General features: G+C 43.9%; 1 protein-coding gene across 1 annotated transcript in view; it reads right to left on the bottom strand.

Annotated features, from left to right (window-relative positions):
• Nckap5 (NCK associated protein 5) overlaps positions 1-26,797 on the bottom strand; it is a 799,776-nt gene that overhangs the window by 111,373 nt on the left and 661,606 nt on the right. The window contains exons 10-11 of the mRNA XM_038349244.1: positions 9,910-10,101; positions 737-4,482 (exon numbers count right to left, since the gene is read on the bottom strand). Coding sequence (XP_038205172.1) covers positions 737-4,482; positions 9,910-10,101 — 3,938 coding nt within the window. The remainder of the gene's footprint in view (positions 1-736; positions 4,483-9,909; positions 10,102-26,797) is intronic.

Here is a 26,797-nt window from a genome sequence, read left to right as displayed (position 1 = left end):
GTGAGATCCACCTTGAGTTTATGACACAGAATCTTTCATTGGCCTGAAACATCCAAGTAGGCTAGGCTGGCTGGCCAGAGAAGTCCAAGGTCTGTCTCTTTCTGTGTCTTCTGCAATGGGATTACAAGCAGCTGTCACCACGCTTGGCTTTTGTTTATGTGGATTCTGAAGATGGAGTTCAGGTCTCCATGCTTGCAAGTCATGCACGTTACTGACTGAGACATATCTCCCCATAGCCTCTATTTTATTTTTATAATTGCTTTTGGGGAGGGACAGAATCTACAACGCCAAAGGGTGATTGCTAAATACATTTCTGGCTTAAGATCGGCAGGAAAAGTAATTACTTCTGGAAAGTTCTAAGTATACATTTGCTCAATGCGATCAATGAAACCGGCATGCTTTCAAACGTGTGTGTAATTTTCTTCCATTTCATGCAATGTGGGTACATTCACGGTTCCTGGCGTGGGTTGAATCACTATCAACCTGGATGTAACTCACCATTCTTTAATTTCAAAGACCATTGGCTTGGTTAAGAAAGAAACATGAACTAAATTATCATTTTATTACTAACTTTTATTTCACTGTTTAAATTATAGCTAATGTATAAGAGATTACGCTATCTGTGTGTGTGGAGACTATGCTTGGCTGGTATTTAATGCTCAGGGATAAACAGCTCTCCTTGGGTTGGAGGTACAGGGGGACCCTTTGACATTGCCCTCCTCAGTTCCAGTGTTACCTGTTTAGAAGTTCTGTCATGAAGGCGTCTTTTGTTGAGCACACAGCAGGGCTGGGTCTATTTCTTGGCTCCAACTTCATTTCATTATAAATGTCTTGGGACGCTTTGAGATTGTGTGTGCTTGGCAAACCATCCTCTGAACTCTGACCATCTGCCACTGTGGTGCCCGCCTTGGTGCTCCTACTCAGTTCACTTTCTGCCTTGGACTGTACTTCGGCTTTCTTCTTTTCTTTTTTCCTCTCCGATTTTAGTTTTGTTTCTTTCTTTTCCACTTTACTTTTGGAGACCTCCGTTCTCCGGCTACTGAGAGCTGGAAGTCTGCTCTTCCGAAAGCCAAACCAGCTGGTGAACGAAGGCCCTGCCTTGGGCTTCACTTCCACAGAAGCTGACTTTGTCTGTGCTTGGCCCTTTTCCACATTCTCCTGAATGCACAACATGACCTTTTCTTCAATGGAGGGTGAGAGGGGGGCTTCTGGGCTCACGATACCAGTCCCAGTTGGAGAAGCATCTGGATGCCGTCCAGAAGTTTCTAGCTTGGATATCCCATTTGTTTCTAAATTGCATGGACGCTGCATCCTCCCTGGGATTTGTGGGGATTGAGGGCAGTCTGATGGGGTGGATGGATGCCTGTGGTGGTCACTGCTGGATTGCTCACATACCACCTCCACCCCAGGACATTCTTTCTGATTATAGATCTGTTGGTCATCCACTCCAGAGGTGGGGAGTTCTTCTGGCCTTGTGAGCATCCTCAAAGGTAACTTGCTTGGGCTTCCATGCTGGCTGCTAGAACTCCCTGTACTACAGAGGGAACCCTGTCTGGAGAAGGACTGTTCCAGCGGCCTCCCTCCATTGGGAAGATTATCAGATGTTGAGACACAGGGGGTCTTGCTTGGGGACCCTTCCATGGAGATGTTCTGCCTGGTGAGCGAATTGCCTCTCTCAGCTGTGTTGGTAATAATCTGAGTTCGAATTTTGCCCGGCCCTTCTGTTGGTGCCATGGAGGGCTTCTCTCCCAAGTGGATGCTGAAGCTCTGGCTCCGAGCTTTGGCTCCATTCATGCCTAGAGCTGGCTTTAGGTGTGGCTTGCTGGAGGAGAAAGATCTTTTCACAGATCTGTTCTCCACTCCCTCTCTTCCATCAGCTCTAGAGGTGCTGCTTTCCACGGACCCCTGCAATGTTGACTCAAAGGGAAGCTCCCTAGCTAAACTGTCTAGACATGGTGGGCTTAGCAAGGCTGCTGTTCTCTCATGTCCTGAGGTCTCCAGGCTCGCTGGATCTCTGGAGTCCTTGGGATTAGACTTGCTCAAAGTCACAGAACTTCTAGAAGCTTCATTTAAACTATCCTTTTCTTGTTTCCCTGGCACCATGGACATTTTCCTGAGCAACTGAGGAGACTTCATGAGAACTTTGAGTCCTATAGGGAGGCGAGTTTTCGGTCCTTTCTCGGGAGGGTTTTGACGGCTTTGTGACATGCCCTGGCTTCTGCAGGATGAGGAAGATGGGGAGGGACTGTTAACCTGAGATGTCAAGGACTCATTCGTCCCTGAGAAGGAAGGCCTATGGGGTATCACAGAGCTGTCACTCAACTGTTCTTTTCTCCCTGGAGACAGGTTTTTTGAGGATGCTACCTCTAGCAGTTCATAAGTTGAAGGACAAGTCTTGGGTATTTGTAACTCTGTGTCCATGTGTGTGGTTCCAAGTGCTTGGTGAGGAGGAGGTTTGGGGATGCCTCTCTTTGGAGAGACCTTTGGAGGTCCTGTAGCCATTGCAGCAAATGAGTTGGAGGATGTGTGCTCAGGGTGTCGGGCATGTACCACTGTATCCGTAGGGGGAAGAGTGGGAGGGAAAGCAGGCTTTTTGGAGGCCACAGAAGGTTTCTTCTTCTGTGGTTCTGTCACAGCTGGACTGGGAGAGATGACAGGAACAGAGGATCCTTTCAACAGTGGGGATTTCAACCCTGCGCCTCCAGTGTCCCTAGGGACCCTAGTTTTGGGTTTGGCAGGTGATGGCTGCGGTGAATAGTCATAACTGGTTCTGACCAGGAGGGAGACTGACCTCCCTGGAGTGGGTGGAGGGGAGGGAGACCTCACTCTTGACTCTGACCCAGAGTCACAGCGTTTGGCTTTCGTGGGGCATCTGTCACAGTCATCGCTCCCCACGAGATGCTGTGACTGGATCCCTGGAGCCTGACTCTTGGGACACTGAATCCAATTTTTCTTGTTGGAAATGTTGGGGATATGAGGAAGCTGGGTGGGATGGTTCGGAATGTGTGATTCTGGCTGTACATCACAGAAAGAGCCAGGACTCTCTGTCTTTATGCACTGCGAAGGGTTCCCTGGAGGGGATGCTGGTGTCTTTTCATGAGTCACTAAGCTACTGGAAGGGACCAGTGTGGCTGGCGCAGGATTGACCAGCTTTGATTTTTGAGGTGAAGACTTGCCTCTGGAAGGAATTTTTGTCAGACCCGGCTTTGCATAGACACCCATGTTTGCCCCAGGTCTAGAATTACTCTGGCAGGCTACATTTTGTGTTGGTTTGGCGGGCTTTGGTCGTGGGTAATTCTGAGTTACTATAGTCTGAGAGTCAAAGGAGTCAGTCAGAGCTGTGGGAATAGTGTTCTCGTCTTTTGGAATGTTTTTCTCAGTCTCTTCTTCAGGTCTCTTCCGGAAAGGATAGTCTCTTGCGGTTGCTTCTGGCTGTAAAGGAGTAGTTCCCTGAGGTAAAAGTTGAGTGAGTTCTGAGGGTCCAACAGGGGCTGAGTTGATGGAAATTTCATCCCTGGTCACAGTGACAACTCCAGTCTGATGGGAGCTAAACTCCACGGGCTCTCCATTTTCTGCATCAAATACGACTGTGACACATTCTTCCGAAGAGGTCCTCTTGACAACCCTATGCTGCCTGATGAAACTGAACGTCTTTGGCCTTGTCTCTGAGCGGGTGAGACATTCTTCCTCCACATCCTGAGAGCCCCATTCAGACTTTCTAGATCCCCCATCTATGTTCTCCATGGACTTGTCTGTGTCCCCCGTCAATGACAGGTCTGAGGGACTTCTCTCATCGCTGCTTTCTATATGCAGCTCATTTAGGGTTTCATTATCATCTGTGTCTGAAAAATGAAGGTTCAGGGCCACATGGTCCCTGTGTGGGTCCCTGTCCCTTTGCACCCAGGGCAGGTGGATGCTGGGGCATAACTTCCTGTCCAAGGGACAGTGGCTAGCACAGCGAACTAGTCTTTCAGGCATTTCTCTCGTATGAACTAAAGCTGTACCTTCTGAAAAGTATTTTCCGTGTGGCTCCCAGCTAAATAGACTGTCTGAAACACTGTGGGTTAATTTACTGCCCTGGATCCTCCAGCTCTGGCTTGGAGCTGCTTGCAGCAGAGCTGAGGGTGGGGAGTCTTCATCTACATTCTCACGAGAATCTGCATCATAGATAAAGGAATGATGGAGACCCTTGCAGGGGATCCCTGAGCCAGGTGGTTGGCAGGAGGGATACTCCTTGAGGCTGCTATTTTTTATTCCTGGAGAATAGATTCCTTCATTCGAGTTCATGCAATCTTTATAGCCCCATTTGGTTATCACCGACGGTGGTTCAAGTAACACTTTCCGCTTCTGTAGCTTCCTCAGCCCTTCCAAAATGTGACTTTCTTTGATGCGGGTTGGAGGTAGTTCATCTGCAGGGCTGGCAAAGCCACTTGGGAGCGAGGAATCGATACTCAGTCTTTTATCCCAGTTCTGTGATGATTGCTAGGAAAGAAAAATAGATGTCAGAGATGATTGAACCAAACGGATCTCAAATAAACAAAGGAAAGGCCCCTCCGTAGATTTAATTTGTGTAAGTGGGTGATAAATATTCACATATAAACACAGTTTGTACAATGCTAACTATGCAGCAAACATTGATTCTGCGAGATTCTGTGCTAAGCAGCTTGGTGAAATAAAGAAATGGAATGTTAAGAATATGTCTTTAAAAGTAGAAGATTCAACCAGAGTGAGAGGTCAAAAAATACATTTGAGAAGTGGGAATAGGGTGGCTAATTTAGAGGTTCATAGGTCTGTCTGAAGAGATGGGGAAAGGTATACAGGAAGATCATTTGTTTTTGTTGTTGTTTTTAACTTAACTAGTCCTCGAATGACACATGGCTTTACCTAAAGTTCTCAGGGAATTACTATCTTTCAGGTGGAAAAAACAGAATGGCCAAGGACCCAAGTCAAGTAAGCGCTCAAGCTGCACCTCGGGAATGGGCAGAACAGCCTCACTGTAAGGAGTCCAGGCACAGCAGAGGAAGGAGCTAGGAGAGGAAACAACTCAGCATGCCACTCCAACATCTGATAGTTCTGTGAATGTCTGGGAACGGGATCTGAAGTTATCACGTACATGTGCATGCAAATATGTGCATATCTACATGCATAACTGGGCATCAGCAGCACCATCCCTGTGGCCGTTACTCTCCTACTGATGTTAGCAGCTCAGCTTCTTGCCCTTGCACCTACCCGAATGCCAGTCTTATTTCCATAGTACATGGGCAATGAAAGATGGTGTTCCCCACATTTGTGTTTTCTCACAGAATTGGCAACAAGAAGCAGAAAAGCAAAGGAGTAAACAAAAGCGCATTAAGCCCCTGCTGAATTGTCAACCACTGGCATGCTGCTTCAACTGTATCTTCAGACCACCATGAGCACCTGCTGTATACCAACCACTGCCATGCTCCTTCAATGGCCTCATCTTCAGACCACTGCCAGAGACGCTATGACTCTTTCCTTTTGCTGTGGGACTCTGATGTCCAGCAAGCCTGCTCTGTGACAGGTCTCAGAGACAGAAGATTTGGAGCAAACATTTGGACTCAGCTTTTTTCTCCGTAACTTTCCATAACCCTGTCAAATTTGTTTCCATTCCAGAGTGGCTAGAGCGAAATATGAACTTGGGTTGCCATTCTTAATTTAAATGCTGTATCACTGCATCTAGCTCAACATCCAGTCTTCTTTCTATACTATCTAGTGTTAAACAGAAATCACTGGCTTTCTTGGTAGTGTTTCTCCAATGGCATTTTAGAGTTTAAATAAGAAACTAGCTAGCACACTGGGACACTGAGGGTCTGACTTACTTGAGAAATTATAACTTTGTTTTAAATCACAAGTATGTGTGCATGTATCTCTGTGTGGGTGTGTGCATAAGGGGCCAGAAGAGGGGCTTAGAGTCCTTGGAGCTGGTGGTTGTGAGCTGTCCAATATGGCTGATGGGAACTGAACTGGGGCCTTCTGCAAGAGCAGTATACATGCGTCATCAGCAAGCCATCTCTCCATCCCTGCTGGGGACTTTTCAAAATGACTAATGGTGGATGACTTTAGGAACAAATATGGCTATTTCAGAGGATCAATATACCAGCATCTTCCATCAGAACCTGAGCTGTTTTGTAAGCTGTGGACACTGGATTATATCTAAGCCATTTTCATAAAATTTACTCTTGCTATCTCCAGCACACACATTTATTTGTCTTGAAGTCCAATTATTTATTTTTTTCAGCAAACCCGCCAGTGCCTGGAGCTGCTGCCGACAGATGTGCTTTGCTGACAGTGCCTTTTTCGTCTTGGAGTTTCGTTCTTTAATTTTAGGAAACTGCACCATTCAAAGCTCCTCTGGAAGTCAGAAGAAATCCCACCAGAGAGTCAGGGTATTCTAGACAGAACAGAGAATGGCCTTTCCATAGTGTGTGTTTCTAAGATTTCGCATGGTCCCAAGAGTCACACTAAGATCAGGGATGAGAAGCCAGAAAACAGGGTCCGAAAGAGCTTGACAGCAGCAGAGCTGCTTAACACACAGAAGGTCAGCTCAACTCCTACCCGCCACCTCTTCTCTTCAGCCAGAGCCTGTTCATGCTGTGTTTTAATATGCCACTAAAGCCAGAGGCTGCAGATCTGCTGGTGGGATAAACCACAGCCCCCCCCCCAAAGTCTCCCATGGGAGGTTACACCTATAAGTGAGTAGAAAAAAGTTTGCACCAATCTTGAAAGGTAGTAGGAGAACCTGAGAACATGGGAGGCCCATTTCCTGAAATTGCTACATTCTTTGTTCACCAAAATTGGATGAGAGATCTTAGGGAGCGGCACAGAAGACTGAAAGATGCTTCTGATAAGCTAGGGGCAGGGTTTAATGTCCTTAGTACCTTTCCATCTCTTGGCAGGAAAATATTAAGCTTTATTTGATTTTTAGTAGAAGGCATTGTGGGTGTTCATGGGAATAACTCCATGCCAATAACAGGTCTAAGCCCTCTGCATGTAAGGATGACTCAACAAGGTCAGGATAACAGAACTATTAACAGCAAAAAAATGCCTGGTTTTACCATGCACTACTGTGGTCTAGGGTCAGATATTTACATTCTCAGAACCTTGGTTTTCTTAACTAAAAACTGGGAAGAATCAGGGCTGGAGAATAGCTCAGTCAGCCAAGAATGTGTGTGTAAACATGAGGGCCTGAGTGTCACCCTCAGAACCCACTTTAAACAATGTCAGGCACAGAGGCACGTGCTTAGAATCCCAGCACAGGTGAGGCAGAGACAGGTAGATCCCTGGAGCTTGCTGCAGCCAGCCAGCCAAGCTGAACTGGTGGGTTCCAGGTTGGGTGAGAGCCTGTGTGCCAAAAGAACTCGGTATATGGCATGAAGGAAATTATAACTGAGGTTGACTTGTGGCTTTTGTATGTACACACACACACACACACACACACACACACACACACCACATCTGTACACACATGTACTCAGCATGTACACATGCATATACACACAGACAGAAAAAAACAGAACCTTAAGGAAGTTATTAGCATTAAGTGTGTTAACATCTGTACAGTACTTTTAAGAGGGGGCCACATATGGTACTAACTGAATCTCTAAGAGCCAGATTTCCCTGTTGCGACAGGCTAGTGAATTTTATACAAGCTTTTCTGTTTCTACAACAAATGATATTTAAAAAATAGTTGTGAGCTCAAAAAAGCTATTACTCACACATTATTATATAATTTAACAATGTGTTCCTGTTCAGAATCCTGTGATTTATTATGTAAGTCAATACTAAATGAACACCTGACACCAGGCACAAACTGCAGAAATTCTATAAAAAATATAACTTCAAAATGTCTCGAGGGTCCACACAGAGCTAGCTGGGACCCTGAGAACTAAGTGTGTGTTGTGAGTTATCACAGGCTGTAAACTGCCACAGGTATACTTGGATTATGGCTGGATGGCTACCTGAGTGTCCCTGAAGGATCTTAAATGGTTTTTTCCTCCTGTTTCAGGGGAGAGATTGCTTTTGTAGATCAAAGACTGCCCTAATTAGAAGCATGCCCACCAATTATTTTTAGATGGGTAGGTATAATTTCCAGATAGTTCTTGTCATGTAACCATGAGGACACAAATTAGTTCCCTAGAACCCAAATAAAAAAATTGGGTATGGTAGTGGTTAATGTTATTCCTAATCCTATCAAGGCAGACTCAGTAAATTCCCCGGACTTGCTGGCCAGCCAGCCTAGCCTGCTCCCAGAGTCCTAGATCAAAGAGGGGTCCTGACTCAAAAAAAATAAAAAATGAAGGGTAAAAGAGTCCAAACATACCACCTGAGGCTGTCCTTTGGCCTACAGACAAACATGCACATACACACAAGTACCAGCATACACACGTGCACCTCCACATGGATGCACACATACAAATAAAGGAAGTTTTAAAAAAAAGGTCATCGGAGACAGAGGGGGAAGCAGTCTGAGAATAAAGTGAGAGGAGGGTGGAAGAGAGGGCTTGGCACTTAAGAACACTAGCTGCTCTTTTAGGAGACTCAAATTTAGCTTCCAGCACCCAAATTGAGGGGAGGGGGCTCACACTCTCCCAAAATCCTCATTATAAGGGATCCAATGCCCTCTTTGGCTTCTGTTGCCAAAAGTGCATATATACACACAACACACACACAGACACAATTACACATACACACAATCCTTAAAGAGACAAAGTGAGATTAGAAGAGGGTCATGGGAGCCAGTAACTTTGAGGAACACAGTGAGACAAGCAAACCTCCCTGACCATCATCCGAGCCTCTGGTTGGCCAGGGCCCTGGCAGTCATTAATACTCCTTATGGGAGCAATTTACATAAAGCAGCTGCTCTCTGCTTGGCATTAGAAGTCTGCGGCTATAGGAATAGCCTCAAAATGCAAGCTGGAATCCTTTTCAGAGCTCTGGTTCAGCAGATGACAAAGCTACTCCCTCACCAGTGGAGTCTATAACGCCTGGAGTTTTCTTGATTTCCAAATTGCTGAAAGAACTCATCCAGACTGTAGAGAACTCACCCCTCCATACTCAGATCTGTAGTTGCTATCCTGGTGTACTTTGCTTTCCTTCAAGTTGAGGAGCTGCTAAAATTGCTATTTTGAAAGACTTGGCTTATTCCAATATGCAAGGGAGCTGGCTCAGAGGTTCCTGCAGCCCTGTGAGCTCCCTGCAGATGGGAGGTGCTCTTGCAGGAGTGACTGTCCACATCCTGGTAAAGGGCTAGGGAGATGGCTAGGGAGATCCTTGAGAACAAGGATCTGAGATCGGATCCCCAGAACCACAACAAAAAAATCTGGGGGTGCAATTTCAGTCCTGAAGAGGCAGAGGCAGGTGGAACCCTGGTGCTCACCGGCCCGTCGGAGTAGACAAATGGATAAGTTGAAGTTGCATGCTAGAGACAAAGTGTCTCAAATAACAACATGGACAGGCCCTAATTCCTCAGCTAGCACAGGCTGACTTTTAGATTCCATTGGTACAAATACACACATTTGTGTTTACACGCACACACACACACACAAACACATAAAATAAAATAGAGTAATAAAATAAAACAAGAACCAGGGAAGACATTCCTGGCATGTGAGTAGGAAGAGGATCCCCCTTTCACCAAAACCTTGCTCCCTATGTCCTGTCCCAGTAGTTTGTTTGTCTGCTCTGCAGTTCTTTCATGTACAGCCAACACGCTTTGTGTTTTCTGAGCCCAGAGCATTGATGAGTGGCAGTCTCCACGGTCCGTGGGGCAAACATTCAGCAAATCGTCATTTCCTTCCCAGCTCCCCTTCTGCCTCCACGACCAAGTTCCAGCTAGCCCAGGATTCTCTTCCTGTTCTGTGAAGCTGACTTGCCTGACAGGAGCCTTACCCTTTTCCCAAGGAGCTTCCTGTCGGGCCACTTGTAGGAGGAGTCACTGGAGAACTCGCTGCAGGTGCTGGACAGGGACAATTCACTGCTGCTGCTGCAGCTGTTTCCAGGACAGAGGTGATCAGGGATGACTCCCCCTGAACCCGAGTGTCTCAAGGCAGGGGTTCCTGATTTTGCATTCTGGAGGTGTTCCTGTAAAAGCAGGACAGGGCTGAGCAAAATCGTGGCTTAAGAAGAAGGAAACACCTAAGGAACTTAGAGTAAGTGGCTAGAAGTTCAGGCTTGGGAGCCAAGAAAACCTTAGGCTCAGATCTTGGTTCTGCCATACATGAGGGCCACGCATGCATGTTTGGGGGGCCTACATGGGGAGGACTATGTAAGCATGTGTATGCTCAAGCATGTGGAGACCAAAGGACAATCTCGGGGTGATTGTTTAAGAAGTCTCTCATTGGTCTAGACCTCACCAAATAGACCAGGCTGTCTGGTAAATGTCTCCCCACCACTGAGGTCACAAGCATGTACTACGATGCTTTGTTTTTTATGGTTATTTGTTTCTGGTTTTTTAATGTGAGTTTTAGGAATCAAATTCAGGTCCTAGGTCCTCAGGTTTGCAAGGCAAGCACTTTACCCACGGAGCTAACCCCCACCTCCACCCCTCGGCTATGCTTCTTCCTGTGTGGCTCCAGGGAGACTGTTTAGCTTTGCTAGCCACGTTCCTCCTTTTAAAATGAATCGCAGTAGTATGGACTGTCAAGCATAAATGGTCAGCACAACTGTGGGATGAGCATCTATGGTTACCACGGTGTGATATGAGGTTCTAGACACGAAGCACATAGTTAGTATCTGATTTACAGAAGGTGCTCGACTTATTTCAAACTAGCATCATTATCACAACACTAGGTTCTCGTTTTATCCAACCATAGTGTAAGAGATCGAATCAATATCAAATCAAGACTGGGGGCAGGGAGTATAGCTGGTAGGAGAATGTTTTACTGCCGTATATGAGGTCCAGGGTTCAATCTCCAGCCAGCAACGCAAAGCAAAACAAAACAACAATAATACACCCCAAATGCACCAGATAGAAGAAGACACATCCTTAGCTATAGGTTTGAAGAGCATCAGCAATAGGCTTTACTTAATGGTCCAGATCAGGTTATACACTGCTACAACATTTGCTGTCTTGAGCTTATTTCTCTCAATGGTTTCATTTGTAGAGTGGGCAGCTCTACCACTGGTTCCCCTCTGACTGGGAGGTTATTCCAAGTCAGCTATCGTGCAGCTGCAATCTATCTGTGCAGCCTTGTATGACGCCACGTGCCTCAGGCACGGAGCTCAGAAGTCACCAATCTCCGCTGTAACCCATCTGCTGGGCCCCGTGAGTGATAAGAACCCCCACAGCTCACAGTAGGGAACACATGCAGAAGGCCCAGGTGGTTAGAATTCTTGGGGCCTACATAAAGCACAGGCAACAGCTAGTGTGGCAAACACCCATGTACATCTGGACAGCCACCTTGCAGTTGGAGTAGATGGAACTCTGCAGACTGGATAGGCGAAATTAATTCAGCATCCCGATGGAGAATAAGAGCTCTCTATTACCGTCTGATTCCGGCCTATCTTTAGAAAGCCTTGTCTCCGAAACTCTCCAGTAGGCAGCCATCTGTCTTTGTGTCACTTGCAGAGGTGTGGAAGCCTCTTACTTATTCAATTTATTGACACTTTATGGGTGCCATTAGTACTTGCGTACTTATCACTGTCCTGCAAATGCAATTCTAAATGAGGGTGAAAATCGCCCAAGCCAGGGCCCGGCAGGCAGCCGTGGTGGGAGAGTACCTGTGACAAACTTTAAAACCTCACAGAGTACAGAGGGCACATTTTATTTGCTAGCTAATCAATAACTATAACACTCAATCATTTCATCTGCCTCGCTATAGATACTTTATTCTTGCTGCATAATGGTCTCTTTAAGTGATCTTTTAAGAAAATGCCAAGAAATTTTAATATCCTATTTCTCCCCGCTGAAATTTGGGACTAAGTGTCATGATAGGAGAAACTTCTCAAGATCCAGGGTTCAGCATCATCTACCAATGGTGCCCTTATATATTGTTAGATATAATTTAGTTAAAGGAAGTCTATTTGTTTCTTAGCAGATATCTATAGTCAGCCAACAGCTCTATGCATTTTTTCTTTTCTTCTTTTTCCCAGACAGGGCTTAATATAGCCTAGGCTGGCCTTGAGCTCACTATGTGGCCAAGTTTCTCAATTACCTTTCCTGTTGTGACAAAATGCTCTAACAAAAGTGACCTGGAGGGTAAAGAATTTACTTTGGCTGGTGTTACAGAGGGATGCAGTCCATCATGGCAGCGGGGACTGGGTGGAGGAAACAAAAGGCTGGCTGGTCCTGTTGTCTCCATACTTAAGCAGAGAATAGAGGTGAGTGACCTGTAGGCTATGAAACCTAAAGGCACACCACTAGTGACTGTCTTCCTCCAGCGAGATTCCACCTCCTAAGTGTCCCCCAACCTCTAGCAGGACCATGGGCTGGGGACCAATTGTTTAAACATACAAACTTTTGGGGGGGGCATGTTTCACAATCAAACTACAACATCAATGATGACTTTGCACTTCTGATCCTCCTGCCGCTAGTCTGTGATTGCTGGGCTCAAAGTCATGCACCACCATGCTCAGTGTATATGGTGCTGGAGATGGAGCCAAGGGCTTTGTACATGCTAGGAAAGCCCTCTTCCAACTGAACTGCATCCTTAGCCTCACTGGCTCCATTCTGTAGGATAACCTGATACCAATGCCTCTGCTAGTGTAGACATGTAACACTCATCCTATGTAAAGTTCCAGAAACATCACATTAGCTTCCACTTTTACTTCAATATTTTCCCAGGCCTCTATCCAAGTCTTTCATGCTTTGTTATAAGATGTATATGGTCACAGTTGTTAATTATAACTGCCTTTGCTCCAATAGATTCACCTACTCTCCACAGAGCAACCGAGTCTGCACATCGTCAGGTGCCTGAGAGGTAGACGCCGCCAACGGCTTTCCATGCTCTGCACGGGTTCTGGTGACTTTTTGTTCTTCTTTCTTCCCAGGCACAGAAGTTAGGTTGTGCTTTCTTGTCTCTCCCACCTATCCCTACCCACTCTGTCTAGCAAAACTATACCTGTTTATACAACTCAAGTCAATGCCTAAGCCTGAGAAAACAGAAGCCTTCCTGCTTGGGCATTACCCAAGCACATATGTCCTTTAGAGGATGAATTAACTGACAGGAAACAAGAATGTTGAAGATGAGTAGACTCGAGGAAAAACTGCCAGCTCTCCCTTGGAGTTGATCTTGAGTCACAAGAGAGATACTGTATAACACTATAAGGGAGGTGCAGAAAGTCAGCCACATCATGTGACGTTAGCGGTAACGAGAGAGATTAAGCAGAGAGGTGTAGTAATACACACACACATGCACATGCTCATGTGCACACAAATCATATGGGGAACCTTGTTCAACTGAAGGCTCTGATCTAGCAGTTCCGTAATAGGACTTCTGATATGAGCAAAACGTCAATAAGAACTGGACATTCCCTTCGTCTTATAGAATTGAATCCTCTCTTCCCTCCAAAGCCTGTATACTGTTTATGCTATGATGCCAGAACTCTCTTTGTATTCTGGAAACTGAAGAGAGTGAAGAACCTCTTCAGGGTCCTAGCAGAATGCAAACCATGACCAACTTCCCTACTATTCTCTGATTTGGGGGCTATAGCTGTGAGCCTACGCCTCTCCTAACAGAGTTCTGCAAGGTAATTCTGCCTCAGCGTCACTTCTATGGACCCATTTTCATCTCTAGCACTAATAAGTTGGATTGAGAATCAAACATATGTGTAGGCTGGTTAGAGAGAAATTCTCCATAAAGAGCTGGTAGAGCTAATCCTCCATTTGGGCAAACTCCATCCTTGGCCCACTGTTGCCACTGATGGCCTAATTTAAAAGGCATGTAGAAGAGAGTTCTATCGCCATGGCTGTAAAGTTAGCCTTCCTCTGACGTTTCTGTTATGAGCCAGCCTTTGTCTACTCTGGTTAATAGCTGTTCTATTAACTGTTCCATAGCTTATAGCTGTTCTATAGCACTTGACCTCCGAGGCCATTTCTGAGGTTTGATTTAAACGTCTCTCATATCCTAGCTCTATGAACTTGGGGGGAAAGTTACTTTAACACCTCTGTGTTCCAGTATTCATTTTGGTCAGTGGAGGTAACTGAGACACTTGCTACACCAGGTAATTGTGAAGGCTAAACAGGTACATGGCGGACTTGAAGAGTTCTAGGTGTTGTTACTATTATGAATGTGTGTGTGTGTGTGTGTGTGTGTGTGCCCGTACCCCCCCCACACACACAAGTGACTTTCATCAGGTATTTTGCAATTAAGTAAGACTCCAAGCCCAAATCTTAGCCATAATGTTACAGTGTCCAATAGGGGCACATAGGGAGCCAACCGCCAGGAATCCACAGAACACCACACATTCCACTGAGCCCAGCTGTCGATGGAAACACATGATGGTAATTATTAAATGCCATCTTTGTGGAAAGGGCATATGGGTTTCATTTCTAACATTAACTTATGGACATCCATTTAACTGGTAAAATGCATCGTTTGCTCCGCTACAAATCTGTCCTTTTCATTCTGTTCTGGATTAACCAACTTGAATGGTTCACATTCTCTGATATTCTTACTATGATACTTGCAATATAAAAGCTACAGTTTCAGTCAGATGATAAATAGAAACAAAGAGACCGAAGCCAAGAGTTTCTTTAATAAAAGCTATACATTTGCAAGATTCATAATCTTAAGGTCACAGTACAGGTCAGGGGCTGTGAGGTCTTCGCAGATATAGAAATTGATAGTATTTTAACTTGAGAATATTTATATTGAATACAGAACATATTATCTGCAACGGATAAAATTATATGGCAAAAAGTTCAGTTATCCATGACTGCTCAAGTCATTTTTTAAGCCTAATATTTTTCAGTATGTATGTATATGGCTGTTGTGTTTTTTTTTTCAATTGTATCTTTTTAGGTCAATGAGAGTTAAAAGCCATGATGGTTCAAATTTTACCAAACAAGCACAAAGCTAATCCCAACTACAGGGGGGAAAGTGCAGAGTCCATGCATTTTTAAAAGTTCATACATAATATATCATAAGATTGAGCAAGATAATTTGAGACATGGGCTTGAATAAAAAGCCCCTTGCCCATTACTCAGAGACTTTGATATGTAATCAATGCCCAAAACGCTATCTTGGGGACAAAGCCAAGATTTACGACACTTCTTCAGAGAGTGACAGTTTCTGCTTATTCTATCAGCTGGGGAACACGTTATTGAATTTCAGAGAACACAAGAAAGGAAGGTGTTGCTATCTGCCTGAGGATGCTTCAGAGGTGCATCTTGTGGTTTGTTTGTGACATCAGTGTTACTGGGAGGAAGAAAACGACCTAAACAACACTCCATGGATACAACTGGGAACCTCTCACGCAGCTCAATATCTGTCCATGGTGGTGTCGAACTGCTCCGTCCTGCCTCTGAGAGTAAATCTCCAGATGAGAGGTCTATGACACGTGAGGGAAGTTTCTAGGGTGAAACCAAGCAGAGATGTTGGGTAGCATTGCTTTAGTTCTTTGTTTCAAAATCTGACTTTGGATAGAAAGCTTTCTAAGAGTTTGATATTTCCCATTAGGAGAAATCATGTCGGAATGCATGCAAGTCTATTCTTGCTCATCAGAGTTCTCTCTGTGTGTTCATATTTACAGGATACATTTTTATAGACAACAATCACGATTTTACAGTCTGACAGTCTGCCTATCAAACTTCTTAGAAGAAAAATAAAAAAGATGTGGCAGGTTAGAGAGATGGCTCAGTTTGTAAAGTACTACAATACTAACATGAAATCCTGAGTTTGATCTCCAGGACTCATATAAAATAGTCTTTCTTCCCCAGGGAAGAACACACCAATGGATTAGCCAATACTAAATGATCAGTTCTAGAAACATACATAAAGTGACATTATATAGCCTGAGCAGGTTGTATTGATATATCTAGGAATATATATATATATATATATATATATATATATATATATAGGAATATATATATACACACATATATATATATATATATTAACAATGAAAAATGTATCCAATATTTGAAAGAGAGCAAGGAGGGGAATAAGGGAGAGTCTGTAGGAAGGCAAGGAAAGGGGAAGATGATGCAATTGTATTATAATTTCAAAAAAATAAAATTTTTGATTAAAGACAGTCATGGTGGTATGTGCTTACAAACACACACAGCTGGGACGACAGAGTCAGGAGGAACACTGGGCCTCACTGGCAAGCCAGCCTAGCCTATTACTTGGATATTTCCAGGCCAATCAGAGACACTGTTTCCAAAAACATCTCTTATGTAGCAGGTTTCTCTCACGGATGATGCCTGCCTTTCACACACACTCAGATACACACACCAGGCATAGTAGGAGGAATACTGGTAAGTAATAGGAAAATCATCTGTACCCTATACGCTGGCTGGCTAGTGTGAAAATTAACCTTTGATAGTTTCACTAAAAAAGTAAAAATAGTCACAAGGTTAATTTTATTATGTTCAGGCATGGCTGAAAAATCTAAGTGAATAATTATAAAAGTGACCTTATATTTAAACAGCACTGATCTTAGGAAATCTTCCTTTGAACACATTTTACAGCTGAAAGTCATTAGCGTCATCTGCTTGGAACAATTAATGTGAATAGAAAATAATTACATCAGGGACCTGGGGACTCAGAAGATTTTATGCATTAATACTTACATGCTATTCAATTATATAGTGAATTCTTTATATCAGTTTTGTTTGGGAGACCTGCTACAGCAGAGATGTTTCACTATATTAATCTTTATACTAATTGCTAAGGCTTTCCAGTAGACACTAAAGTTGATTTGTTTAATTGTAAATACAATAAAACCTATGATTTATGTGTCATGTTTCTGCCAGGCTGGTGGCACTTAAAAATGATCTCTATCCTGGTTTGTCTTAGTTACTACTTTTATGATTTTAGACATCAGAATGTTCTAATCAAGTGAATAAATAATGGGCAAAAACGTCCTTTGTATCATAGAGTGGACTTGTTGCACAGAGAAGCTGATCCAAAGCCCAGGGAGATAGCTCATGAAAGGCTTGAGGCAAAAGTGTGAAGTCTTGAGATTGGATCCCCAGAACCCACTTCATCTGAACACGGCAGCCCAAGCATTTGTAATTCTGTAATTCTCTGGTTAGACGAGAGATGGGGAGAGGAGAATCTTTCATGGATGGCTAGCCTGGTACACCCAGTGGTGAACAATAAGAGACCATGCTTCAAACAAGGTGGGAGGTGAGGACTAACACCTGCATGTTTTCCCCCAACACATAAATCACAACACCTCTCACACATGGGAGGGGACAGAGAAAGAAATAGATTAGACAGACAGAGAGAGAGAGAGAGAGAGAGAGAGAGAGAGAGAGAGAGAGAGAGAGAGAGAGAGAGAGAGAGAGAAATGTCTTAGATTCTCTTCCACTAGGGAATGCTAGGATCATTTGAGATTGCAGGAGGACTGGTTGTATAGGTTATTTTATCCCAGCAAATTGGTTATGTTGTCATAGGAAATGTAAGTTCCATTAAAGTGACTTTAATCCATCTGTTTTTATTACCAGAGTAAACTTTCATGAGAATCCTGTACACTTGGTTAGCTAGTCACTCAATAAATCTGTGAAGGACAATGTATACTGTATACTGTATGATATCTCCCCCCTGTTCAGCATAGACCAGTTGTCCTTATCAACAGTTTCAAATTCCTATTGACTTGTTTGTCTCACACCTGTATCCTCTTTCTCTGTATGTATCTATAGAGGCACTTTCAAAACTTGCTACCTGCTGCTAAGAAAATCCAAAGGTTTTTAGACTACTAAGACTCCAATAGGTAACTAGCACAATGATATTGCTTCTGTTTGATTTTAATAATTCCTTTCTCAAGTTCTCTCTGGGAGCTAAGATTTTTGTGGGTAATATTAGAATGTTCCCTATTGTTAACTAATCAGAACCTGTCATGGTGTATTATATTCAATGAGTACCCAATTAACACTCATTACAGTTCAGAAAGAAAACGATGTTCTTATATTTTCTCCATTCATATATAGGTTTAAGAGATTGAGAGAGTGCCAAACTAATTATATTTTTTAAGACCTAAGGATACATTTATCAATATGCAAAGAGCAGAAGCAGTTATGGGAAAGGACATTAAACAAAAGAAATGGTGATTTTTGAGTGGTAGATCATGTGATTTGAGGGAAGAGTCCTCTGTAGATTAGATATCTGACTTCTCATTCAGTTCATGGCTGTGCTTCACTCTTTCTTCTCAGATATATGATGTCACCCTTGCACATCCTGCATGAGTATGTGTGTGTCAAAGTCTACCCTCTTCAGTGATGCATTGTGCCATTGGTTTTTATCCAACTGATCAATTTATTCCCTTGAAATAGGGACCTCTCTTATTTCTCTTTCTGTTGCTTCAACAGAATATGCTGGCAAAAGGAACTCAAGCAAAGAAAGTTTTGTTTTTTTTTTGCACAGTTCCTGGGTATAGCCCATTATGAGGGGGGGGGCAGAGAGAGAGAAAAAGAGAGAGAGAGAGAGAGAGAGAGAGAGAGAGAGAGAGAGAGAGAGAGAGAGAGAATGCAGAAGCAAATTTGCTCAAATGCACATGTGACAATCTGAAAATAGCTGCACAAGCTAGCCTTCTCCTTCCACTTTGCTTGGGACAGGGCTTCTTGTTCTCTGCAGCCCACACGAGACCCACGCATCCTACTATCTCTGCCTCTCACCTCCCTGTTGGAGGGCTGAGAATACAGATGTGCCCAGCTTTACTCAGTTTCTGGGAATTCAAACTCAAGTTGAGGACTTTATGCACTGGGCCTCCTCCACAACCATAATGGAACATTTAACCAAGGCCACTGACAAAGAGAGCAAGCCAGAATGACACAACCCTAATTAGAGTTTACCTAATTAGATGTAAATTCTCCATCACAGCTCATCTATGGCTCACGCTCACTGGAAGTGCCCCTCTGGATGCACTCTCTTATATGATCCATTTTAAACTTCAAATCTTTACCCCAGAAAGTTCCTAGATGCATTTTGTTTTAGACATAAAGGGTAGCAAAGCCACACACACAAACACACATACACACAGACAGACAGACGAAAAGACTGACTGACTGATACACACAGACACAAAACCAGATACAGACACACACACACCTGCTATGTTGACTCCCTAACGATACTGGACTATATCCTGGAACTGTGTGCCAGAAAGATTTTCTTTTTTTTTTCCACAGCATCTGTTACTTGATCTTAGTAACCAAGATCCCATTTGGTCTTGGAACAGAGACTCCCAAACTCACATCTCCAAATCTCTAGAACAGAGCTGGAAGAACCTTTGCCTCAAACTTCTTTGATCAGGTCAGTCCCACCCTCCTGGCCCCACTATATCAGAAGCACATCCTCTCCCATCTGAGTTGATGATTTCACCCACCATTCTGCGGCATCCTTTTCCTGTTCTCGCTACACATTATTGAGGACTGCACTGCAAACAACCCCATCTAAAAGGTTATCCGTCCTAGACATAGATGAATTCCCATCTAGATGGACCACTCTGTCCTCTTACTCTGACATGTTATCTGTTGTACACTATTACTGGACCTGAACAAATCCTGTAACACTTCCCGTCCTAGGTTCTATTATCCCCAGAAGATCAGTTCTATAAGAACGAAGATCTAGCCCTACATTTCTGCTATGTCTCTCAGGAAGGGACTGACCAGGTATCAGCGAATCTTAACACTCTTCTTTCTAGGCACTCAGGTGGACTTCAATTCCCATTTTCCTTTGCAAGTAGAACTGGCAATGTGGCATGTAGTTTTAACTCATGGAATATGAGTAAGAGATGCCTGCCTGCCTTCCTTCTCTGGTTCACGAACATCTCCTAAATGGTTCTCTATGTGTTTTCCCCCTTCCACTGGTTTAATGCAGCCAATCCAAAAACAACAACCTGTTGTTGGAAATGAAGCCAACCAAACATAGGCCAGCAGCTGGAAAGAACCACTCCAGGGCCAAAATTGCTTTTGTGTACTTCATGTGAGAAAGAACAATGCCTACTAGGCTTGAGCCATGACTCATTTGGGGCTTATTTGCCATCACAGAGAACATTTACCTGGTTGATATTGCTCTCATTTACAATAAACACTTGGCAGTATGCAGGGCAGATATTCAATAAAAATGTACATATGTATATGCTCTACTTTCCTATCTGTTGATGTTGTTAAAAACACTCTTACCAAAACAATGTAGGAGGAGGAAGGGTTCATTTGGCTTATACTTCCAGGTCACAGTCGGGCTTGCTAACTGGATCACTCAAACACTTATGCTTAGCCATCTTTCTTATACAAACCAGGCCCACGGGCCCAGGAAATAGTACCCCTCATAGCGTACTTCTCCTTCATGCATCAAGAAAATCTCTTATAGAAATGTCCACAGACCAACTCGATGAAGACAATTACTCAACGGAGACTATGTTTTTTATCAAATGATTGAAAGCTATTTCAAGTTAGTAGTTAATGCTGACTGTAATAATGTATAGGCATGTGTATGCGTACTGGGTATGTGCACACATTTATATGTGCATATATATATATACAATACATATATATACAATATATATACTATATATATATATAGTATATATATATATATATATAGCTTTATCAGCAGAGCAACGTGAGCTCTTATACTACAAATTTCAGCTTGTTTCAGTGAGATCAACCACAGTCACTGTGTGCAGGAGTTGGGGTAGCAAAGTTCTTGAAGATCTAAGCTGGATCACAATCCATAGCCAAGACACACTCCTCCTACTAGCACAAAATACCAAGTGCAGACTCAAGGACCCAGCAAGGTAAGGGAAGCTGGTAGCCAAGTTGTACATCAGATCAGCATTTTCTTGGTACGTGCGTGCGTGCGTGTGTGTGTGCGTGTGTGTGTGTAGTACGTAGGTGGCCAGCTCTGTGCTCTGCACAGGTCTGCATCTGGAAGACAAGGCTTAGGAATGTTCTCTTCAACAGACTGTGCCAAGGACGGACTGTCCTTTCGCTGGTGGGATCAAGGTGAGTGCTCCCTGGAGAGTGGCAGGGACTGACGCTGCAGCTGTGTGGTTAATGATGGCTGTGAAGAGTGAAGATCACAGCCAGCAGAGCCAGGCTGGAGGGCCAGAGTTTTCCATTATGCTTCTCCCATTATTTAGCAGGCTGCAGTTTCTCAGATGCTCACTGAAGGCTTATTGCATTTAACAGAATTCTGCCCCTAGGTTTGGACTCAATACATGATGATGTCTTAACTTCAAGGTAGTGATTGCTAAGGCCAGGAAGACACCATGACTTTATTTAGTGGTACAAGGTGAGGTGAGCTGGGAAGCAATGGGAACTGTGCTAGGCGGACCACGGAAAGAAAGTGATAAACAGCTTTTATTTTTACTGTTGTATTTCCTCGAGTTTGGAGAGGAGAGGGGTGACGTTTTTCCTGCCAGGACTTCAGAAGCTAATAGCTTGGCTTTTGAATAAAAACAAAAATAACAAAACAAAAGGATAATGTAGCTATGGGTCCCATTTCCTCATTCATATTCCTTAAGATAATTAATCTACTAACCTTACAATCTCGGGCATAATTTCCCTCCTCTATTAAAAGGGGAACATCTGGGGCCGCAGAGATGGCTTAGCAGACGCAGGAATGAAAGCTCAAGTTTTGATCTCCAGAACCTATGTAGAAAGTCAGGCATAGAGTGCATGTCTGTAATCCCAGAGCCGACCAGTGGAGATGGAGAGGAGGATCCCTGGGGCTTGCTGGCTGAGCTAGCTGAGCTGATGGTGGGTGCCAAGAGCAGCGAGAGAACCAGCAAGAATAATAATGTGGAAATGCACAGAAGCACATGCACACATGCACACACACACAATACACGTACACACACAATAAATACATACAACTAAGAATACAAATAAGGTGGAAATCAGTAAAGGAAGACATATGATGTCAGCTTCTTGTTATTACACACGCATGCACAGACAAGTGCATCCACAGAAACTCATGGACGACACACAAAGACAAATATCTGTATGTAAGAATAAGCATAGCATACATCAGAATAATGGGCTCCATCAACATGGATACTTAGGTTCAGTCACAGATGGTGGATATGAATATCCTTAAAGATTTACTCTTATTATTTTTAATTGTGTTCATATGTTCAGGCCAGTCCAGGTGACCTTGGAGTCTAGAGGTGCCTGATCTCCCTAGACCTGGCATTACAGGCAGCTACGAGCTGCCACCTGTGTGTGCTGGGGACTAAACCTAGGTCCTCTGCAAGAGCAGTCAGTGCTCTTAGCTGCTGAACCATTTCTTCAGTTTTAAAAATAATATTTTTAACCTGTTATCATCTAACACCCTCTTTTAGTAAACTTGGTGAAAATTAATAATTCAATCTTCAACCCAATCCTGTTTTATGTTTCCAGAGTTGCTCTCTTCCTTTTTTTCTGGAGAAAAATCTCTAGACTGGAAGAGAAGGCTTCTGTTCCCACAGTTATGTGATTTCCTGTCTTAATTACAAAGCAGGATGGTCTGCTCCTGTCATATGAACTACTGCTAAGCCTACCCACCACCTTTGCCTGAGCACTACTCTCAATGTGCTTTTGAGGGCTCATCTTAGGTGTCGACTTGGCGGGATTGAGAATCACTATGGAAACCCAATTCTGGGCATGTCCATGAGGGTGTTTCCAAAAGAGGGTTAACTGTGGGTAGCACCATGGCATGGGCTGAGGTCCTGGACCAGAAAGAGACAGACAGAGAGAGAGAGAGAGAGAGAGAGAGAGAGAGAGAGAGAGAGAGAGAGAGAGAGAGAGAGAGAGAGAGAGAGAGAGATGAGGAGAGATAGAGAGAGGAGAGGAAGGTCCTTTTCTTTCATGTTCTTTTTCTCTTCCTCGTTCTCTCGTCTTCTCTCTCTTCTTTCCTTCTTTCTTTCTTTCCTTTTTTTTTTGTTTTTTTTCTTCCCTCTCTCGCTCCTTCTTCTACTTCCTCTTTCTTTTTTTCTTTCTTTGTCAGGGAAGAAGGGGGAGAGAGAAGCATGCTGAGCAAGAGCCTTCACATCTCTGTGCTCCCTGATGGGTGCAATGTTCCCAGCTACCTTTGGCTCCCTCTCAACCACCATAGGCTATACCCTCAATCTGTGAGCCAAAACAAACCCTTCTTCCTTAAGCTGCTTTCTATCAGGTATTTTGTCACAGGGATGAGAAACTTAACTAATAATGGAAACACACTGGGAGGTAGACATGAACTGCAGGGACCTCTGGGGGTTTATCCACTCTCCACTGTTATCATGGCTCCGCCCCCGAGCCCTGCCACTTCTGTCCAGGTCTGTTCCTCACCCGCCCCAGCCTCTGTGCTGGCTGCTCCTGGACTTGGGCTGGAACCTGACTCAATCTCTTTTGAAATCTGTTTTCTTTTCTCATTTTAAACTTGTAATCATTTATTGTGTCTGTCTCTGTGTGTGTGTGTGTGTGTGTGTGTGTGTGTGTGTGCGTGCGTGCTTTGTGAGTGAGCACACACGTTGCACAGGCCACAAGTAGAAGTCAGCACAGTTGATTAGAAGTAGGTCTACTCCTTCAACCACCTGGTTCTGAGGGGTCAGGCGGGTAAGTATCCTTATCCGCTGCACATTCCTGCTGGCCTCTTGTGACTGCTGATTTAAGCTATCGTTTTGCTCCGAGTGGACTTGCATTCACTGCAGAGAGCTGATCCTATCACACAGCTCCAGCTAAGCTTCTAGGGACCCATTTCTATTCCTCTGATGGAGCCCTATGCTGCCACTGTGCAGTGCATCCCCTGCTGGGCCTTCCTGTGCCTTCCTCCCTCCAACCCCACACAAAGGGGGCAAACCTGGACAGCAGTCTTAGGACATCCTCTGAGTACCTTTTGATACTGCCAACATCCTGAAGGGGCCTATCGTGTGTATGAGGTATAACGTATCTGTGTGCTATGTTTAAGAGAAGTGTTTTCAATATGGCTGTGAATTGGATGGAGCAGGATGGAGACGTTTTGTTCCTTCTGTGGGGTAATAGAGCAATTTTCATAGTTATGTGTAGGAACTGCTCAAGGGAAGCTCAACAAAATTACCCCAAATAGCTTAGTCTGAGGAGTGTAATTTCTGTGTGGAAGCTTTACTTATCAAACAATCTCCCCACCCCACATATGTACAAAGGAAAGAAACCAGCAACACACAAAAAACCCCAAAACAACAACCAAAATTCAAAACCCCTCACACTTTTGCCTCCCATACTAGACTTATATTTTTGCCCTCTCAGAAATACGATTTCACCAGCCCTTCTAAATTCCACCAAGAGTGATTGCTGCAGATTCTCGGGTTTGCATTTCATGGGTTTGGGTTCTAACACATTAAGAATTTATTATAAAACTGAATATTATATAACTTTATGTTATATAACAGAGTATTAGGTGGTCATTTCTTAGATTCACAAAAATTTGAGCCTAGGACAGAAAAATCTTTTTTGGTAAAGGCTGATGTTTCATTAATTATGACTTACTTTCCATTTTGGGATATAAAGATAAAAACATATTATCTGACCTTGCCATCTTGCAGACGGATGCAGAGGGAATGTCTTTCAAATGTTCTTCTGGAAGACATTTAACAAGTATACCCTCCATGGTGTGATCTTGCTTGAGTCTAACTTTCATAATTAGTATTTAAGGTCTATCAGAATAATCTTTGCTACAACGATTATTTTCCCTGACAACATTTCAGTTTGCCTCACACCCCATTCCTTGGCGAGCATTCTGTCTTACTTTGGTGGCTACAAAGTTTCTCTGAGGGCTCCACAGCATAGGTGGCCGAGCAGAGCATCTACCGCCAGTCCTATCTGTCAGAGTTCCATGAATGGTGTCCTGCAGACATGCCACTGAGGACCAGCGGGGAGATGGATGAGAACAGTTCCCTTGGGAACCTCTACATGTATGAAGTTTCTCCTGTGGGCAGTATCCTGACTGTGAACTATGGGAGACATATAGAAGGCCATTATGAGATCAAATGAAGTGTCTAAACTGAACAGACAAGGGGAGAATTCTAAAGAACTCTAAAGGTATAACAAGCAACAGAGATTGCAGCAGAGGGGCTGGGCTGTAGCGCAGTGGGTGAAATGTTTGCCGCCATGGCTGAAGCACTAGGTTGGAACCTGGCATTCACTGCATAGACTGTACCTGGTGGTGAATACCTGTAATCCTCCCACTTGGAAGGTGGAGGCGAGAGAATGAGAAATTCATAGTCAGTCTCAGCTATGCAGAGGTCAATCTGTGCTCAGAAGACCCTCTCTCAAAAAGAAAGATGTTTCAGTAGAACAGGAGTTGTTGGGGGAAGTGACGGAGAATGGGGGGTGGGCAGAGTGTGTGCCAGGTGGTGATCTGCAGAGGTGACTGTGTAGGGGGGAACTCCGCTGGCGGGGGGGGGGGGGGGACCTCCCAATCTTCGTGTCAGGGTCTTTCAACAAAAAGAAAACCCACCAGGAATGTTTCAGACACAGTACAATCTCAGAGGGACAGAATCTAAGAAACCTGATGGGGGCTGGGGCTTCCACGGCAGGCGTGTCAGACCTGTAGGCAAGTGCGGAACCACTTCCTGAAGGTGGCTGAGGCTTGCCCTCAGTCCTAGGCCTCCCGTGGTGTAGTGTCCCTTTGTCTTTTGGCTGTGAGTGAAGCGATCAGAGGGGGGAAGTTGACTCAGTGCAGCCTGAACTTATTCTGGGATCTAAGAGATACAGAAATGCTTCAAATTTCCATTTTTATCGCTAATTACTTTAACAGGTTCTTTAATAAGTGCCTCCCAATCGCCCCTGCTGTTCCGTAAAATTATCTACACTGCTTTTTTTGTATTTTTAATCACATTTTAGTTTTGAAAAGTCCTGACTTTTCAGAAGCTTTCTGCTCTTTATATTCAGGGGATTGAATTTCCCTTCTGATTTCACTCAACTACACAGATTAGAAGGGGGTGGGGAAGATGAACTCCCTCCTCCTTTTCTTCCCCCAGACCTAATGGAAACCTCACCAATAGACCCTGGGGTTTAATGTACCATTTATTAGGAAGAAATAAGCTACCTCCTGCTCTGGGGTGGAAAGAGACACAGCGTGAAGTCCTTTGCTTGAGTTTACCTCATAAAGGGCCGTGTTACTATGAGGAGGTTGCTATCTTAGTTTTCAGGGAGCAGGAAGGTACGATGACAGACACCAGGGGAGACATTCAGAGCATAGGACTGTGTCTATTCAGCAAGTAGTTTAGCAAGGGCTTTCTCTGGGATCTGCCTCCTGTCTCAGCCTAAACACTTCCTCTGATACTCAGCTTCCCCGTTCCCATCACAGGACATTAATAATCCCATTGGTATCATTTACAAAACAAGTTTCATAAAAGTTGCTTATTTCAGCCTAAAACGTTAAGCTTCTGTTTCAGGTCCATTCCCATCGGATAAATTATGTTGTCATGGTGATTTTTTTTTTCTGCCTAGATGATTTAAACTGTTATTTTCCACTCCACCTTGTAAATGAAGAAGTGACCCAAGAGTTAATATGTCCTGCTGGATTGAGGTCTCAGAACTAGTGCTGGGAGCCCAGGAAACCTGATCACAGAGTTCAGGCTTATAATTCTGCTCAATTAAATTTACTTAATGATGGTGTGTCAGGGACAATTTACTAAAATAACAATATAAATTAATTAGACAATG

Source organism: Arvicola amphibius, chromosome 12, assembly GCF_903992535.2.
Source record: "Arvicola amphibius chromosome 12, mArvAmp1.2, whole genome shotgun sequence".
NCBI classification, from domain to species: Eukaryota; Metazoa; Chordata; class Mammalia; order Rodentia; family Cricetidae; genus Arvicola; species Arvicola amphibius.
The sequence above is the reverse complement of the archived record's forward strand: the minus strand, read 5'-3'. Positions and strand labels throughout refer to the sequence as shown.